Source organism: Selaginella moellendorffii, unplaced genomic scaffold, assembly GCF_000143415.4.
Source record: "Selaginella moellendorffii unplaced genomic scaffold, v1.0 SELMOscaffold_117, whole genome shotgun sequence".
NCBI classification, from domain to species: Eukaryota; Viridiplantae; Streptophyta; class Lycopodiopsida; order Selaginellales; family Selaginellaceae; genus Selaginella; species Selaginella moellendorffii.
In genome coordinates, this window is record NW_003314378.1 from 27,530 (window position 1) to 44,802 (window position 17,273).

General features: G+C 43.2%; 2 protein-coding genes across 2 annotated transcripts; one reads left to right on the plus strand and one right to left on the minus strand.

Annotated features, from left to right (window-relative positions):
• The first annotated feature begins 2,162 nt into the window (after positions 1–2,162).
• On the plus strand, positions 2,163–5,649 carry LOC112342741. Its single transcript, XM_024665009.1, has 7 exons — positions 2,163–2,527; positions 2,754–2,786; positions 3,077–4,203; positions 4,269–4,514; positions 4,572–5,190; positions 5,234–5,368; positions 5,421–5,649. Exons 1-7 carry the CDS (start codon positions 2,281–2,283, stop codon positions 5,606–5,608), a joined length of 2,595 nt encoding a protein of 864 aa, XP_024520777.1. The 5' UTR covers positions 2,163–2,280; the 3' UTR covers positions 5,609–5,649.
• Positions 5,650–8,031: 2,382 nt separating this feature from the next.
• LOC112342733 (inositol-tetrakisphosphate 1-kinase 1-like) lies at positions 8,032–10,142 on the minus strand. Its single transcript, XM_024664997.1, has 3 exons — positions 10,013–10,142; positions 9,287–9,512; positions 8,032–8,745 (listed from the first exon to the last, which is right to left on the minus strand). The coding sequence occupies exons 1-3, from the start codon at positions 10,140–10,142 to the stop codon at positions 8,229–8,231; spliced, it is 873 nt and encodes a 290-aa protein (XP_024520765.1). The 3' UTR covers positions 8,032–8,228.
• Between the last annotated feature and the right edge of the window lie 7,131 nt (positions 10,143–17,273).

The following is a 17,273-nucleotide window of genomic DNA, read 5'->3' on the forward strand; positions in this document are numbered from 1 at the left end:
CTCCTCCACCCACCAAGTCTTTGGAAGAATTCCCAGGAAAAATCCTGGAGACACACAATTGTGATACGAAAAGCCTCTTCAGCTCCAGCAGTGTCGTCAATAGCCACATAAGCACGTAGACACGCCTTTCCAGCCTTTCTCGTCACGCCTTTCCAGCCTCGTTTTAATACACTTCTCCAAGTTTTCTCTCAAGGAGGCATTGGCATTCTGGATCCTCTTTTCTATGGTTTTGATAAACGGTGACAAGAAAGATAAGTGTCACCTTTTCTGAAAAATAGAACTTCACCTGGACGTGGGCAACATAGAACTTTAGACAATTCATCTCACTCGCAATTCGCTCCAACAATCAACTCCTCAGGTCGTCACCACTGTTGTCGACTGGATCCAGAGATCCTTCACTGCCACTCACTAGATTTCTATTGGAAATTCTATTTTCCTTGAGCTCCAGCAAGAGCTTCTCGATCTGCAAGCAAGCTAGGAGTTGACACCATCGCGCATGGTGACGAGCTTACCTTGCAGCTCTTGCAATGGTGTGAGCATCCGGAGCACAGCACTGTCCACATCCATGAGCTGTGTGCTGAGGCGCACGAAATCGTTGTAATCCCTGTTGATGAGATCGACGAGCTCGTTCTTGAGCACTGCAAGGTGACTGTGCAGCTCGCCATGCAGCGCCTCGAGCAGCATGAAGCTGTGCAGGCTAGTCAAAACCCTGAAAAATAAAACTCGAGTTTGTGTGTAAACAGAGCACACTAAAATAAACAAATTTGTGAGCTTCGAAGTGGATTTGTTTAAGTCTACTACATAAGTAGTGAGAATGTTTCTAAGCTCTGTAGCAGCAACATGAGGCTCCGGTCACCAGCCTTGTGGTTGATTAGTCATTGGCTCAGGCTCAATGTCTATTTCTCCTATGTTGGAGTTGCAATAACATAATTGTTTTGAGGAAGAGTTCATTCTACAGAAAAGCTCAATCAGGTGGGATTCTTAATGGACCAGCAGTCTCAAAAGGCCAATAGTACATCATCAAAGACTTAGGATACTACAAGCTTCTGTGGTTGGTTATACCATTTCCAAGTGCAAATGGAATTGAATTGAGAGAAGCATTTAACTTTTACTTGTTGTTTTTGAGGATGGTATGTGAGAAAAGTTTCAGATTGCTTAAAGGTCATTGGAGGATGTTTAGGAAGCTAGTTGAAGTTGAGACCATCACTCAGCTAACAGTTGCCATAAAAACAGCTTGCATTTTGCATAACTTCATTATTGGTATAGGTGAGGATCTCCAACTCGAATATCTAGAGACCTTGCTTCACTATTCATGATTTCTTGCATGACAATTGAGTAATCCTTGTCGTTGTTGTAATAATCATTTGCAAAAGCATTTCTAGGAAGCTCAACTTTGAAATGCGTGTAGTCAATTGCACCACAGCAATTTGGGAAGCCATGAAGACTCTTGAAACTTATTTTTACTGCTGATAGATCTACTGGCCACACAAGAAATTGTCTTAAATGCTGGAATAGGAAACTTCTGACAATACTTTTGGACAGTTACTTTAGAAACACTGAAATGCTCTACTAAACTAGCAAAAGATAAAGCAATGGCAACTTGCTTACCAACATGAACATATCTAGATTGAATGTTTCTCAAACTTAGAGGTGGTGCTATTTGCATTGATGGAGTAACAAATTCATAGATTGTCATGAACTACTCCTTAAAAACTCTGAAGAACTCTCTCCACCTTGTTGGATTTTGCATTTCAAACTTGTCCACCCAATGACAAGACCTTGGTTTGATATAGAAATCTCCCTCTTGAAATAAGTTCAATTGCAACGAATTCCCAACTACTGCCAAGCACATGTGATAATACACTAGCACTGATTGTTGTTGAAGAGCAACTTCAAGCCTCTCATCCTCAAGATATTTTCTAAGACACTAGATCTTTTATAAGCAACAACCAACTGTTCATCCCATATGAACCCTAATAATGTAGCATTAATCAATGACAAATCAGCATTGACTTAACTTGATTTTAAAATATTCTAGAATAATCTAACATAGATGATGGTTACATGTACCGTCATTTTATCACCGTCAGCAGACTGTGACAGTCACATGTGCAGCATCTATAAAGCCATTAAAGATTGGCCTTTAGTCGGGGGCGGAAAGTTTGTTTTTAAGGCGGGGGGAGAAATTTCCAGGTAATAAAAGGGTGAAAAAACGGCCCCCAAAAGCACCAAAGGATTATACCCAGACAACGGTGGCTAGGGTTAACAGGATCTGAGACTATGGAGGAGATTGTAGAGTTCATCGAAGACATAGATGGAGCAGAAGGTTGCGAGTTCTATCTTAACGATGGTAGAGTGGCAGTAAATGATGTTCTCCAGGAGTTCTTGGCTGTTTCTATCATTGTGAAGCTCAATGGGCAAGGCAGGGTCAGGTGGAGACGTCTACAGGCAGGGGAAGACGGCCTGAGCAGGTCTACGTATCTGCCTGGATCTTCTCATACTATTCGGGCAACGAGGGCTCCTACACGTAAGTAGCGTTGCCTGGATCTGCCTCCCTGGTGAGCTTTGTGGTCTTTGAATCTGAGTAAGGATGTGTTCTTCCTGGGCTGTGCTCCTCTTGAGTTATTTAGGAGTCTGCTTTGCTCGTTTCGCCCTTTGCCGGCTGGTTGTTTTGCCTCAGGAGTATGGTGCTATTCAGCCTGCTTGTTCCCTGGCTATGGCCGAGTACTGACAAGTTTATATTTCTGTTTCAGCGACCCTGCCGATAACCCTTCAAGCTGCGCCAGGTAAGCACTTACTGAGCAAAACCACGTCTTGGCTGGAACTTGGCGTTTTCTTGTCGTGGTGCTAGTGCGGCTATAGGGTGTCCGGGCTGCTGATGGTCTTTTTTTTGGCTCTGTAGCTTGTAGAACGTTTTGCCTGGATTTTCGGCATTGTGGCTCTCATATGCTTTTCAGCTTAATGTGTTGCTTTTCTGTTTAATGTGTCTATCGGTTTGCTTCTGCTCGTCTCACTTTTTTTTTGCTTTTTGGCGTCTTTTACTTTTGCTTCTACTACTGGCAAGTTTGTGTTGTAGTGTCGAGGTTGCTGGATGTATACACAAAACAACTGGAGGATGCAAGGTTTTTTCACGGGATGCCGGCGAGGAGGGTGCCAGGCTGCAAGGTGCCGCTTCTGGACAACGGTGGGCAGCCGTGTTTACATACGGACTTGGGAGATTATTTTACTTTGGTCGGAAGGGAGGAGATGATTCAGCATCTTATGGCTGCCACTGCACGGGTCTTTGCAACTTTCATGAACAAGACGGCCAGTGCCTCAGATATTGAACGAAAAGAGTTCTTGTTGATGGTCATCGGATTTCCCGGAGCAGGTAAAACAACTGTCGGGACATGTCTCTCAGCTCTTTTCAGAGAAGCGTGGGAGAGGGACACAAAAACAGGGACTATAGATGCCATTCTCGGCGACCAGCTAGGTTACAGTGGGCTTGCCACTCAGTTCAAGGAAGTGGTGAACAACGTGTTGGAGACTGGCAAAGATCTTAGTATGTACCATTCGGTTGAAACGACCATGGCGGGGGGTGCACTTCTGCTCGAGAACGGCCTGGAAGGCGCACAGGTTTTGGCCCTTCGGTCCTTGCATGCAGCACTTAGTCCAATGAATACGACTGCATATGGTGATTTTCTCAAGGAGTTGGATGACAAATTTCCGGGCCTGAGGAATGTGCTGACTTTCAGAGATGTGATCGACTTCATTCGAACTGGTCTTAAGGTTCCTGCCGACAAGCGAATTTTTCTATCTTGGTTTTTTGATGGAGGCCTCCGAGCTGCATCGTCCTGGATTCATGAAGCTTTCTCGGCCTATGTTCGACATATCAAAGGTAACCGAGGTGGCCTGACGTTTCCTGTACTTACAGTAGCAACGACCCGATTTTCTGGGGCCACAATGCGTTACACATCAACGGAGAAGGCAACAAGTATTTTTATACCTATTAGGCCTTTGAATGAGGAGGAGGTGGTAAATGTAACGACAATCTTCCTTTCAAGACTAGGAAATACTCTCGGCATGGAGAGACCATTTGAGTTGAAGGACGGACTAAGGAATCTGATAAAGTTAGCAGGAGGTAATCCTAGGATGCTTGATCACCTTTTGAGAGGGTTGATGCCCGAGCACCCTCATCTCGATGCTGCGAAGTTCTATGAGAAGGTTTATTCGGCTCTTTTTTGTCTTTTTTCTTGATGTGATGAGAAGTTTTTTTATGTTTGTTACAGGTGAATCAAGATCTCACCCAAACCGATCTCCGTGATACAATAAGGAACGCGTGGAGTACTATCAAACGCGGTTATTATTTTCACTACCTTGTGGACAAGAGGTATTTGTTGGTGCTACGAGCTCTTTATGTTGCGCTGCTGGGGACCCTGATCAGTCGGGACGAACTGGTCTGGCCAGGTAGCAGATACAAAGATAAGTGGGGATTTTTAGAGTCTTGCGGTTTAGTTGCACTCTTACGCAACGAGGTACTTTTCTGATATTTCAGAAGTTCATGTGAGTGGTTATGTGGTGTTAATGTACAGGAGCCGTCACCCAATAAGCACATAAACTTATCGAAACAGGAAGACACGAAGAATGGAATGCGCTCTTTTTCCGTCATGTTCTCTCCACTCCTTATTTACCATCTTGTCGAGAACCTACATGTGGCGGAGCTGAAACATTTATGGCCTCCTATACTGGATTCTAATCCCAAGGTTAAGGAGGTATCAGACCTTATGTGCATTGTCTTCATGATATACATGGGTAAGCTTTTTCATGATCGCGAGAAGAAGGACACGGTGTTTGAGTTCACACTCAAAGACATTCTCCCCTCAAATTTCCGCGTTCCTGCACGTATGCAGGCTTTGAAGTTCCAGTTGCCAGCTGGTGCAACGTTTGGACCTCCGAAACGTCAGCCCCATCAGATAGATACAGCAGACGTATTTCAGGCCTTTCTAAGAGAGGACAGGCAGCAGTTTTATTGGGTTGGCAACCATGGACCTGATAGCTTCATCCATCTGCAGCTGGTGGATCTTCAGAACAAGCTGCAGGACTTCTTTTTATTTATTGAGAGCAAACGCGCGGATGTTTATGAAGGACAGCAAGCCAAGTGGGAAGAAGACTTTCTGAAGAAGATATGGACGATGGAGCAATGGATGCCAGGTACTTAATTTTTCTTTGTGGATGGTTAAATGTGTCTTTTCAGATGGGAATTACGCCATGGTTTTTATGACCGATCAAGCAGTGTATAACGTGATTTCCAAAGTCAAAAGTTCCAACAGGATGGTTGTGCCAAAGGTTGATAAAGGTCAACACTTGTATCCACAGCAGAGTCCATTTGGTAAGTAATTGACTCTTTTTGTTATTCTTAGTTTTTATTGATCTATGTGTAGGTTTATTCAGTGCTGTGAGGCACACACCGATGCTAGCTGCTGCAAGTTTTGATCCGGACTACGAACCTAGTAATGAGGATAATGAGAGTGGTGATGAGGAAGATGACTGTGGTGATGAGGGTGATGAGGAAGATGACTCTGGTGATGAGGGTTGTGATGAGGATGATAATGAGTTTAGCCTACTCTAAAAATTCCTGAATGAGAATCAAGAAAACTCTCTATGACTCCATACCTGATGCATAAAAGAGGGAAAATAACTGGAACTTGCCTAGTAGTGCTCATCCTGCTTTACAGGGGAAGCTTCCACTAAAATCCAATCTAAAGGCCAATCTTTAATGCTTTAGAAGGCAAGAGGCCAAGGGCTGATTCCACTCATATATGACACTACTGCTGCTGCAAAGACCCTCCATGTACTTCTTTGTAACTTTTGAGAAACCAAGAGTAACAAATCTGCGAAAGCTACTGGCTGGCTGCGAGCATTGTAACTAGATTTATTCATCATATTACCTATTTGTTAAAAACCTTTTACCTCCTCAAAATAATGGATTGATGATGGAACAGGATGGTCTGTACAATGGTCATGGGTTTGCTCTGGCCATGGCACCAGCACAAAGGTTAGATGGATATAACAACTATGCCATCCAAGGACCACCATAAGCCTGTAATTCTGCTGCTTGGGTGAAGAGGAGGACATTGAAGGTAGTAGATGGTAGGAAGAGTTTTCCAACACATACAACAGTGATGGAAAGTAAAAACCATCAAGACGAATATGAAGTACTTTTGCTCATCATGGTGGCATGCCTTGTTGCAAGATGGGAGAACTTCATTTTCAAGGTTTAGCCCCAACTAGTTTTTGAATGGTGAAGTTTTTTAGCTATTCACTACAGAATAAGGCAATTGATGATGAAGTGGCATTCAGTGATAATCTATATAAAGCACTATTACAATGCATCACCTACAAACAATCCCAAGAAGGTAAATTAGTTTGAGACTAGGCTTGCAGACCAGAAACCCAACTTCAACACACAAGCTAAACAGATTGGTGTTATGTCAGATTTAAGCACCCATAATAGAAATCAGAAAATATTTTCCATAAAGTGGGCAACAATAGCTTCACATGCAGTTGAGAATGATAACATGCACAAACCTAACACCATACACATTAATGTTCTCTACTCATCCAAAAAGAATTTGAACTTTGCTCATTCGAATGGTGAAGTGATTGCTATAGTGCTTTCCATGCCATATCTTGCTATAACTTTTAGTGCGTACTACATGAAGCTGAGAAGTCTTCACTAGTGGTATTAGATAGAGTTTGAGGTTCTTTATATACATCCACAAAGATTGAGAGAAGTTTTTTGGGTTTATTCACTTTTCTTTGTGATGAGCTTGTTCCAAAATTGGCCAGGAGGCCTCCTCCAGATTTGGCAAAAATACTAAGGTGGCACTTGCTTGTTTCAAAGAAAATAGCTATTGCTTTGAAACACTTGGCATTTGGGGATATGTGGTGAATGATTTAATGCATTTGGAGTGACTTCATGCACTACTCAAGCTTGTCTATGGCATTTTAGGTATGCATTATTTAAGCATGAAGGACTAATGATCCATTGGCCAAATGAGAAAAGAATGAATGAAGTTATAGCAAGATTTCAAAGATTGCGTGGATTCTCAAATTGTTGTGATGCAATGGATGGCACTCACATTGCAATCAAGCTCCCAAGATCAGGGTTCACAACAAATTGGTATGTTAGGGCAAGAAAATACTATTCAATGGTAGATAATAAAACTTCATTCTTTGACATAACAACAAGGATAACAAATAATATTCCAAATAGATGAGTTTGGAATTCTAGTGGTTTGAAGGATTGAAAAGAAGTGTTTATGTAACCTAGTGTACCACACAAAGTTCGAGGGGATTCCATAGTGGAGGATATGATTAATTTTGGTTAATAGGTTCATGGCAAAAAGGTACAACTTCCTTCATTCTTCTACATGGATTGTTGTCAAGTGATCTTTTGGAATTTTGAAGAGGCAATGAAAATTGCTAGCTTAGAAAGGATTCAGAGGACATCAAAGCATCTTTGCAAACAATATCATGGCTTGTTGCATATTGCATAACTTAATGATCACAAAAAATGACAAGTTCATGGAAAATCTTAACTCTAACAGATTTAACCTCCACAAAAGGTCTCTTCATTTAGCCAAAGATGGCATAATTTTGAGAGATACTGTGGAAAAATTTGTTGAGAGTTTGGAATGATAGTACTTTATTCAATACAATGTTTCTGCATGAACTTGCATCATGAGATATTGATATTTTGTGAGACTAGACGCTATGCTACTGGTCAGTGAACATGAGAATCCAGAACACAAAAACAGTACCATAGTCCATATAGAATGAAAAAAGGAAATAAGATCCATGAGGAAAAGCTATAAGCTCGCTAGCTAGTCTTGCAAAGCTTACCATGATCCAGATGTGAAGAGGATACGCATCAGCCTTGTTGGAACTTTGGGCCAAGGCTGTCGATTTCTCCCACAGATCCTATCAAACAGCGACTCCATGGATGTCACTGCGAAGAAATTGCAAGAAGAAAAGACAAAGTAGTGTTTGTGACGAGCCAGAACGAAGCACCTTCCATTTTGAAGTTCCCTAAAAGTCAATGTTCTCCACAACAGTGGATGCATTGTATGACCCTGCAAACATTCCAAAAAATTCTATCAGCCTTCTAATCGAGCCCCGTTATACTTATCTCTCAAATTTGAGTTGTGCAAAGTGAGGGCACCGCAAATCATGCATGGCAGCATCACTCAGCTGGCCTTGAGCTTGGGCAGGCTAAGGAAGAAGTCCGTCAACACCGTCTCGTATGCAGGCATCTGGTGAAATAGTTGACGTGGTAGTGGTTCCTGGCTACCACAGATGAGTCCCAGATAAGATTGAAGTTGAAGATCTGGAGCCCTCAATCCCTTGGCCAGCTCCGCCACAAACTTGGTCGGTGGGAGGCAGTCCGATGCCCCACAGATCTGCAAGAAGCACAGTGCCTCCAACCGGTTGAGCTCGTCCTCAGGCACATCCGGGAGGGACCTCCGCTTGACACACTTGACGTAGTTGCCCACCACGTACATCTTGAAGATGACGCCACCATGGTTGAAGAATTCCTGGAGGACAACCGGCAGCTTGAACTTGGTGAGACCCTCTTGGTTGAAGGTGAGAGACATGGCATGGGAGTTTGTGCTGCCATTGGCCACCAGCAGCTTGGTGATCACCGGGAACTTGGGGCTGCTCATTGCCTTGAGATCGCCCTGGCAATCCGCCCTCAAAGGTCTCCTGTTCGTCACCCAACTGGAGGTCCGACACCACCTGGAGCATCTAGATGCGGTTTGTGAATGGAGGATGCTCACTCACCAGCCATGGCAATCCAATCTGGAGCAGCTTCAATGCCAGGGTTCCCAATACACCCAAGTAGACAATACTAGAGAACCCTAGCTCTTTGCATTCTTTGCCTTCTCCTTGAACAAGGCATTTGAAAAGTTTATCTTCCCTCCTGACTACTGGAGACAGCTTGCTGATTCACTTCTGTGCCTGCTCAAGTGATCGGTGGAAGTTCAGAAACTTCTCTACGGTTGGTTGAGTATTTCTATAAACATACTGCCAAAAAAGAAATAAAAGAAGTGTAAAAGAGCAATGGCCTTGTGAAGAAACTTGAGTACCACACCAAGCATCAACATGCTTATTCTGTGATTCAGGAATTGACCATGGACAAAATCTGGATTGATGAAATGTGTATGTACTATTCCCCAATGCCCCTTAGGGGCTAAAAACAATATCGAGAGTGCACTCTTAAAGATACTAACAAGACTACAAGCACGGATGCCCGGTGCTGCTTGTGGGATGCCTGCCTTCCAGGTGACTCCACCGCAAAACTTGAAGCCACCTGCTACACTCCACGACACTCGAGACTGCTACAGAACACTCCACCATCAACATGCATCCAGTGCCAAAACGATGCCCGATCGCAATGCAACTCCAACTCGTAGATCCATGCGAGGTGTGAACATCCTCCAACTCATAGTCAGAGTGTGCTACCCTGCCTCCTGCATGGGACAAGTGCACTAGCCCATTTTCAAAAGATTCCTAGCCCTAGGGACTAGAGAAATGGCCCAAGCCTCCTCTTATGGGAGCCAAATGCTCCAGATCTAGCGTTGGAGAGGAAATGTGTGGATCCCCTACACATGCAGCATCTAATTATCTCCGTTGGCTGCTAGTCCCTATTGTGGTTGCTAGTCCCCATTGTGGCAGCAATCCCTGCCATTGGATCCAAAAATCCTCCCTTCCCGATCATCCTCAAAGCGAGACATTGTGCATGGTCTTCCAAAGAGAATCTAGAAAGCTGGGAACTTTTTCAAGTCCTAGTTACTCCAAATCACCCATAAAATAACATCCAGCTCCACCAATCCTCAATTGCTACTGTCTCTATCACACATCAAGGCAAGCAAGATCACATAGATTTTGGTAAAGAACTCTATTTCTAGAGTTTTTGCAACTGTTTGTCCACTGTCGAAATGCCTTAAGAGCCTCCTAATACTGCAACAACCTGCCACTGCTAGCGCTAGAAGCCCTAACTGCCCTCCAACAGGAATCCTAGCTAGCCGCTGCCCAAGAACCTTAATTCCAGAGTGTGAGCTAGACAAGAGCTGGATCGAGATCAAACTTTGGACTTGCATTTTAACAATTTAAAAAACAAATTTGGCAATTCTACTTCTCCTTTGTCACGGTTGATTCCACAAAAGTTTGCCTGAGAAGTTGAAGCTCCTTGCACATCATGTGTGTTCTTTGCAACATCATCACATCTCTCCTATCTACAGCCACAATTGAAGCTTGGTGCTATTCATCATTAGTTACTTAAATTTTCTCCAAGTCTCATAGCTCAGGTCGTCTCATAAATCTGCTGGTTCCAGTTCCAATTCCATTAGTGTTAAGCACCACATCAGGATAATAGGATAAAGAAGGGGCAATGTGTTAGGTGCCAGCTTTGACCACATGGTCAACGTTGGTCAAAGGGAGGCTCAAGGGTATATTAAGGGATGTTAGGGTAAGGGAAAAAAACCTACCCTAGGGCTTACAGTGGAGTGGCGGTGCAGTGGAGCTTTTGAGGTAGCTCGGGGGTGGTTGGTGAGGAACCTCAAGAGGTGGTGTAGCATAGTCTAGGGCGACTAGATCTCTGTCTTTTTGTGCCAGATCATAACATTGGTATTAGAGGAGTTGGTTGCGATGGCCGACCAAGCTGAATGCTGGAATCCTATTGTCAGTGGTGGTGCTGATGATGGTGCTGATGAAGCTGTGGAGATTTGGACCATTCAATATGTGGTTCATGAGCTGCGAGCCCTTAATCGAAATCAGCAAAAGATGCAAGACAAAATGCATGGCATAATGGATACCATGCATGGGCGTGTTGAGGCACTCGAGGCTGGACGGGGTAGCACTCCAAGTAAACCTTCTTTGGTAGAGCGACTCAAGATTCCAACCTTTTTCGGTGATGGTGGTGTGGATGAGTGTCTCGCTTCGCTAGCCAATGTGAAAAAGTTCTTAGCTGCTAAGGGAACTCCAGATGCAGAGGCTTTAGTGGCTATTCCAATGGTTTTGCGTGATGTGGGTCTTTGATGGTGGAATTGGCTTAAGGAGTCTTGTGTTGCAGATAAGAAACCACCAGTGTCTACCATGGATGAGTTTGAGGCTGCTTTCCGTTTATGTTTTGCCCCTCATTACAACGTGGAAAATGCTCATACAAAACTTTGATTCGAGCAAGGGAAAATGACGTTCGGGGACTATATTGAGCTTGATTAGTCGTGTTCCAATGAAAGATCCAGATCAGAACAAGTCCTACTTCATTGATGGCCTACATATTGAGAGCATGCAGCAACACTTGCGTCATTCTCACCCTACAAAGAGTTTGAAGGAGCTTTTTGATGTGGCTCGTTGACTTGACAATGACAAGCATAGGTCTTGCAAGCATTCGCAAAGTCCTTTTGTCGATAATCATTGTGATAATTGCCATGGACACAAGGATGGGAACAAGCATCACAAGTTGAAGTTGGTGGTGACTACTTCGGATGCAAAGGGGTCCAAGAAGTGGAAGTTCTTTGTGAAGAATTATAAACAGGGTTGTCATCATTGTAGCGAACTTGGACACTATAAGGCTGATTTTCCGCAGTTGAAGAACAAGCAGTAGGATAAGAAAAATGGCCAATCTTCTAGTCATGGTAAGTTAGATACTAAAAAGTTACAAACTTTGCAGCATGAGGATGATGAGAACAACCATTCTGATCAAAGGAAGAGACTTTCGATCGTTGCTCGTTAGCTCAACTGTGTGTGGAACAAGATGGAGCTCGAGGATACGTGTGAATCAGCTTTAATGCTGGAGGGCGTGTTCCGTGGCGATCCAGTGCAGATTTTACTGGATAGTGGGAGCGATAACAACTTTGTTTCGGCTAAGTTTGTTGCAGAGCATGGCCTGGTCACACGCGGAGTTCTTCCATACATAGTGGAAGGTGCAACTACCTCTACTTAGCATTTTGATGCTTGTCTCGAGGGGCTGGAAGTGTTGGTTGGCAAAACCACACTTGTGGAGACTTTTTATCTCGCGGATATCCATCATGTGGATTTCATTTTTGGGATGCCATGGTTGGTGAAGGTGGATCCAGAAATAAAGTGGAGTATTAAGCATATCTCGTTGGAGTATGATGGTGTTAAAGATGTGTGGTTTGGCAAGGGCGTTCAACCACCAGTTGTTATGCTCTCTGTTAACTCTTTGAAGTAGGCTTGTCGTAATGGAAAAGCACTTTCGAGTTACTTGCTATTTGTTCATGACTTGGGGGACCAAGGCACGTGTGGGGGAGAAGCAACAGTACGGGATGTACTTGATGAGTTTTCTGATGTTTTTCCATCTGAACTTCTTCATGGGTTGCCTCCGTTACGAGGTGTGGAGCATGGGATTACATTAGAGCCGGGGACGTGGCCATTTTACCGGTGTTCATTTCGGTTAAGTTATGCAGAGGAGCAAGAAGTTCAACGACAAGTCAAAGAGTTACTTGAGTTTGGATTTATTCAGCCAAGTAAGTCTCAGTTTGGTGCTTTGGTCTTGCTTGTGAAGAAGAAGGACGGTTCAATGTGGATGTGTATTGACTACCGCGCTTTGAACAAGAAGACAGTGAAGGATAAAATGCCAATGCCATATGTGGATGATATCCTAGACAAGCTTGGTGATGCACGAGTGTTTACCAAGATTGATCTGAGGAGTGGATATCATCAGATTGCAATGGATGATGCATTTATCTCCAAAACGGCATTTAACACAAGCTTTGGACATTTTGAGTTTACAGTTATGCCGTTTGGTTTGACGAATGCACCAACCACATTTACTTGGTTGATGACAAAGGTATTTGGGTGTTATCTTCATGAGTTTGTGAAGATTTTCTTGGACGATATTCTTGTTTTTAGCAAGAATATGGAGGAGCATAAGGTGCATTTGTGCAAGGTTCTTTTGTTACTCCGAGACAGCAAACTTTATATGAAGAAGAGCAAATATGAGTTTGCAAAGTCAGAGGTGGAATATCTAGGCTATATTGTGACATCTAAGGGTGTCAAGATGGATCCAAGGAAGGTGGTTGTGGTGGAAAACTGGCCTACACTGACTACAGTGGCCGAGTTGCGCAGTTTTCTTGGTATGGCATACTACCAATGTTTCCAGCATAAGTTTGCAGAGGTGGCTATTCTTTTGATGTGGTTGTTACACAAGAATGTGCCATTCGAGTGGAAGAAGCCACAAGAGGAGAGTTTTGTAGTGTTGAAACGATTGTTGAGCGAGACTCCAGTGCTTCACATTGCTGATCCATCGAAACCTTACAAGGTGACATGCGATGCGAGTGGTTATGCACTGGGAGGAATTCTCATGCAAGAGGGACAGCCTATTGCATATGAGAGTCAAAGTTTGAATTCCGTAGAGCAACGCTATTCCATATATGAACAAGAGTTACTCTCTATTGTTCATGCTTTGTAGATGTGGTGACACTATTTTTATGGTGCAGTGTTCGTGGTGCAAACCACTTGTGTATCTTTTTACACAGGAGTTGAACACTAAGCAAGCTCGTTGGATGGTCAAACTCATGGAGTTTGGGGAGTTTTCTATTGAGCATTGTCTAGGAAAATCCAATGTGGTGGCAGATGCTTTATCTCGTGTTTGTCATGTGACAACGTTACAAACACGATTTTGTCATCATTTGAGTAAGGTGGTTAGCAAGTTTGGGCAGTTGGTTGAGCATGCTTAGGCTTAGGATGCTGAGGTGGCCTCTTTGCGAGACTAGATGGAAGCCCCTTTCTCATTAGTGGATGGGATTCTCTACTACAATGGCCGTGTATATTTGCTACGAGTGGATGTGTTAATTACTCAAGTTTTATTCCACTATCATGATCGTCTAGAGGCCGGTCATTTTTGGGGGAAGAAGACGTATGAATTGATTAAGCGCAACTTTTATTGGAGGAATATGAAGGCTGATATCCTCAAGTATTGTAAATCATGCAAGTTTTGTCAGCAGGTTAAGGTGCTATAGGAGAAGCCGGGGGGACTTTTGCAACCTTTACCTATTCCTCAGAGCCTTTGGTGTAATATCTCTATAGACTTCATCACTTGTTTGCCACTAACATAGAGGCAAAACTTGTTTGCCACTAACATAGAGGCAAAAGGAGCAAATATGGGTCATAGTGGATTGGTTGACAAAGTATATGCGGTTGTTGGCTCTTTGAAAGATTGTCACTACCTCAGACTTGGCTGCGGTTTACTTAGAGAAGGTTTTTTTTTTATTTTGGTTTGCCGGAGGATATCATTAGTGATCGAGATTCAAAGTTCACCAGTGGATTTTAGAAAAGCTTTGTATAGGCTATACAAGTGACTTTGAAACTCTCGAGTGGAGATTATCCTCAGACGGATAGGCAAACCGAGCGTGTGAATCAGGTGGTGGAGGATATGCTACGTTGTAGCATTGGTTAAAGGTAAGAACAGTGGGATCTTCCGTTGGTGCAATTTGCTTACAACAATAGCCAACACAGTGGAACCAAGCTAAGTCTTTACTTTGCCATATATGGAAGGCATCCTCGAACAATGGTGGAGTTGGGATTGCATTTGAGTAAGGACGTTCATGATAAGCTTGATTCTGAGGCAACTGATCTGGCCATAAAACTTGATGAGATTCTGGTGGTGTATAAACGGAATTTGCAAGTAGCTCAGGATAGAGTGGAGAAGTTTGCGAATGAGCATCGCCAATTCCGGGAATATAAAGTGGGTGATCTCGTCTTTGTGCGAGTGATCTTTCCATCAAGTGAGCGGCAGAACACCTTGGTGCTTTTACAAATAGGGAAGAGTGATAAACTTTCCTATCGATATGCTGGTCCATATGAAGTGCTAGAGCGCATTGGTAAAGCGGCTTATCAGGTGCGGTTGCCGGCTGGGGTGAAAATTCATTCGGTATTTTATGTCAGCCAGTTGAAAGGTGTACTATCTTGGAGTGATGGGCCCAATGCCTCCTTGATGTATACGGCTGTGGAAGATGGACCAAGAGCTTGAGCAAAGTTCCCCAAAAAGGGTGATCACAAGTACAACTTGTCCTTGGGACAAAGACTTTGTTGGGGGGGGAAGAATTGTTAGGCGCCAGCTTTGACCACGTGGTCAACATTGGTCAAAAGGAGGCTCAAGGGTATATTAAGGCATGTTAGGGTAAGGGAAAAAACCCTACCCTAGGGCTCACAGTGGTGTGGCGGCGCAGTGGAGCTTTTGAGGTAGCTCAGGGGTGGTTGGGTTGTGAGGAACTTCAAGAGGTGGTGTAGCATAGTCTAGGATGACTAGATCTTTGTCTTTTTGCACCAGATCATAACACACTATAATCAAGTGATCACCCCTTTAGCCAGTTGGCTTAGGGTGTAAGGGATAGAATCCTAACATTGGTATTAGAGCCCAATTTGATTCTCGTGGCTGACGAGTGGGGCAAGAATATTTTGAAGGAATATTCAACATAGTGGATCTAGAGAACTAAGGTTAGGTAGACCCTAAGAGAAGGACCATGGTGACCAGAGGGTGGCCTAAATATGATTACGGATGATCATTCCCTGGCGAAGGGAGGATTGTTAGGCACTAAATTAGGATAATAGGATAAAGAAAGGGCCCTATAATCAAGTGATCACCCCTTTAGTCAGTTGGCTTAGGGTGTAAGGGATAGGATCTTAATCCTAAAAGAAGGACCATGGTGACTAGAGGGTGGCCTAAATTTGATTGTGGATGATCATTCCCTGGCGAAGGGAGGATTGTTAGGCACCAGATCAGAATAATAGAATAAAGAAAGGGCCTTGCAATCAAGTGATCACCCCTTTAGCTAGTTGGCTTAGGGTGTAAGGGATAGGATCTTTACAATCAAAGTGAATAATTGGAACATCTAACACTCTCACAAGTTCCTCTAGATGCTCCACATGACAAAAATGCCCTAGAAATTTCTCCATCTTCTCCTCATCAAGCATCTGTTTGACCTTCACCATTTCACAAGTAAATTCCCCACCCCACAGCCAATGCTGGAGGCATTCACTTGCCGTGCCCTCCTCAAAAGGTGACAGCATCAAGTCATTGTAGCTTGAGCATTTGAGTTTTGCAACCTCCACAAAACTCTCAACCTCTAACTGGGTTCCATCCTCACTTCCAACTGAATCACTTCTTCTTGCACCATCCCTTGTGCTGGAAGTTGTATCACTGCTATTGTCCAAAGTATCAACTGGCTCAAAAGCCACTGGCACTCTTTTACCAGCTTGATCATTTTTTGTGCACCTTTTGAAATGGAAAATTTATATTGTACAGCCTTCCCATTTCTAACTACATATAAACGCCAATGTTACTCATACAAGCTAGATCCACAGCTTAATTATCTAAAAACCAGATTATATGCCAGGGGAGTGGCTAGTTGAGTGAAGTTGCAATCTTTTGAAAGAAAAGATTAAAAGTCTAGAGAGAGTAAGTTTCAAGTTAAACACTTCTTCCATTTTGCTATTGATACTGTTATACCACCAATGTCAACAATAAATCTAACTTGATTGTCAACCCTTTACCCCTAGATCTCAACAGCCCCCAAAACATAGTATTGCTGAAGAATTAGAACTTGAGCACACAAATACAAGACCCTAAACCTTAACTCCCAATCATTCCAAAGCAACGCATATTGTTCTTAGCATTGACTCTTTGAATTATCTAGTTCATATGAAAAACTAGCTCATGAGTAAGAAGCTTCTTAACTTCTGGCACTAGATTTACTTGTAAAGCATCTTGGAGCACAGAGATTCTTAGAATATCCTTAGGGAATATTCTAAATATGAGAGAGGATATTCTATGCAGGACCTTTGTTCCCCACAAGTTTAGGCCAGAGCAAGGATGTATTGAGTTTCTTTGCTATAGAAGAGCTTTTTGTTGTGTTTGAGCATGTTTGAGAGTGAAATGGTGTGTAGAACACACACTAGAATGGCGACCATAGTGGGATTCCCAGCAGTCCATTCCATTTTCGTGTTTTCTTTGTTGTTCTTGAGAGTTGTAGGCGTAATAGTAGGCAAACTTGTACCTGTGGGAGAAACCCTAAAGTAGGATCAAACATAGGTAGATCCATAGCACATTGGAGAAAATGGATTGTTGACTGCTCCATGTTGAGATCAAAATGCCCACTCTCGGAATCTATGATTGAGGAAGAAAACTTGCTATCTGAGATGCAATTTTGAAAATCTAGCTCATGCCACAACCAAGAGAATTGCCCTTGAGGCTTGAAATAAGGGAATAG

What these genes read in the sequence shown, in the direction of transcription:
- LOC112342741 (XM_024665009.1), top strand. Translation starts at nt 2,281, where the DNA reads ATGGAGGAGATTGTAGAGTTCATCGAAGACATAGATGGAGCAGAAGGT. An exon ending in AACCCTTCAAGCTGCGCCAG is followed by an intron (nt 2,787 to 3,076) that starts GTAAGCACTTAC and finishes TTTGTGTTGTAG; the next exon opens with TGTCGAGGTTGCTGGATGTA. An exon ending in GATGGAGCAATGGATGCCAG is followed by an intron (nt 5,191 to 5,233) that starts GTACTTAATTTT and finishes GTGTCTTTTCAG; the next exon opens with ATGGGAATTACGCCATGGTT.
- LOC112342733 (XM_024664997.1), bottom strand. Translation starts at nt 10,142, where the DNA reads ATGCAAGTCCAAAGTTTGATCTCGATCCAGCTCTTGTCTAGCTCACAC. An exon ending in TCTAGCGCTAGCAGTGGCAG is followed by an intron (nt 9,513 to 10,012) that starts GTTGTTGCAGTA and finishes TGTCCCATGCAG; the next exon opens with GAGGCAGGGTAGCACACTCT. An exon ending in ACAAGCAGCACCGGGCATCC is followed by an intron (nt 8,746 to 9,286) that starts GTGCTTGTAGTC and finishes GGTGACGAACAG; the next exon opens with GAGACCTTTGAGGGCGGATT.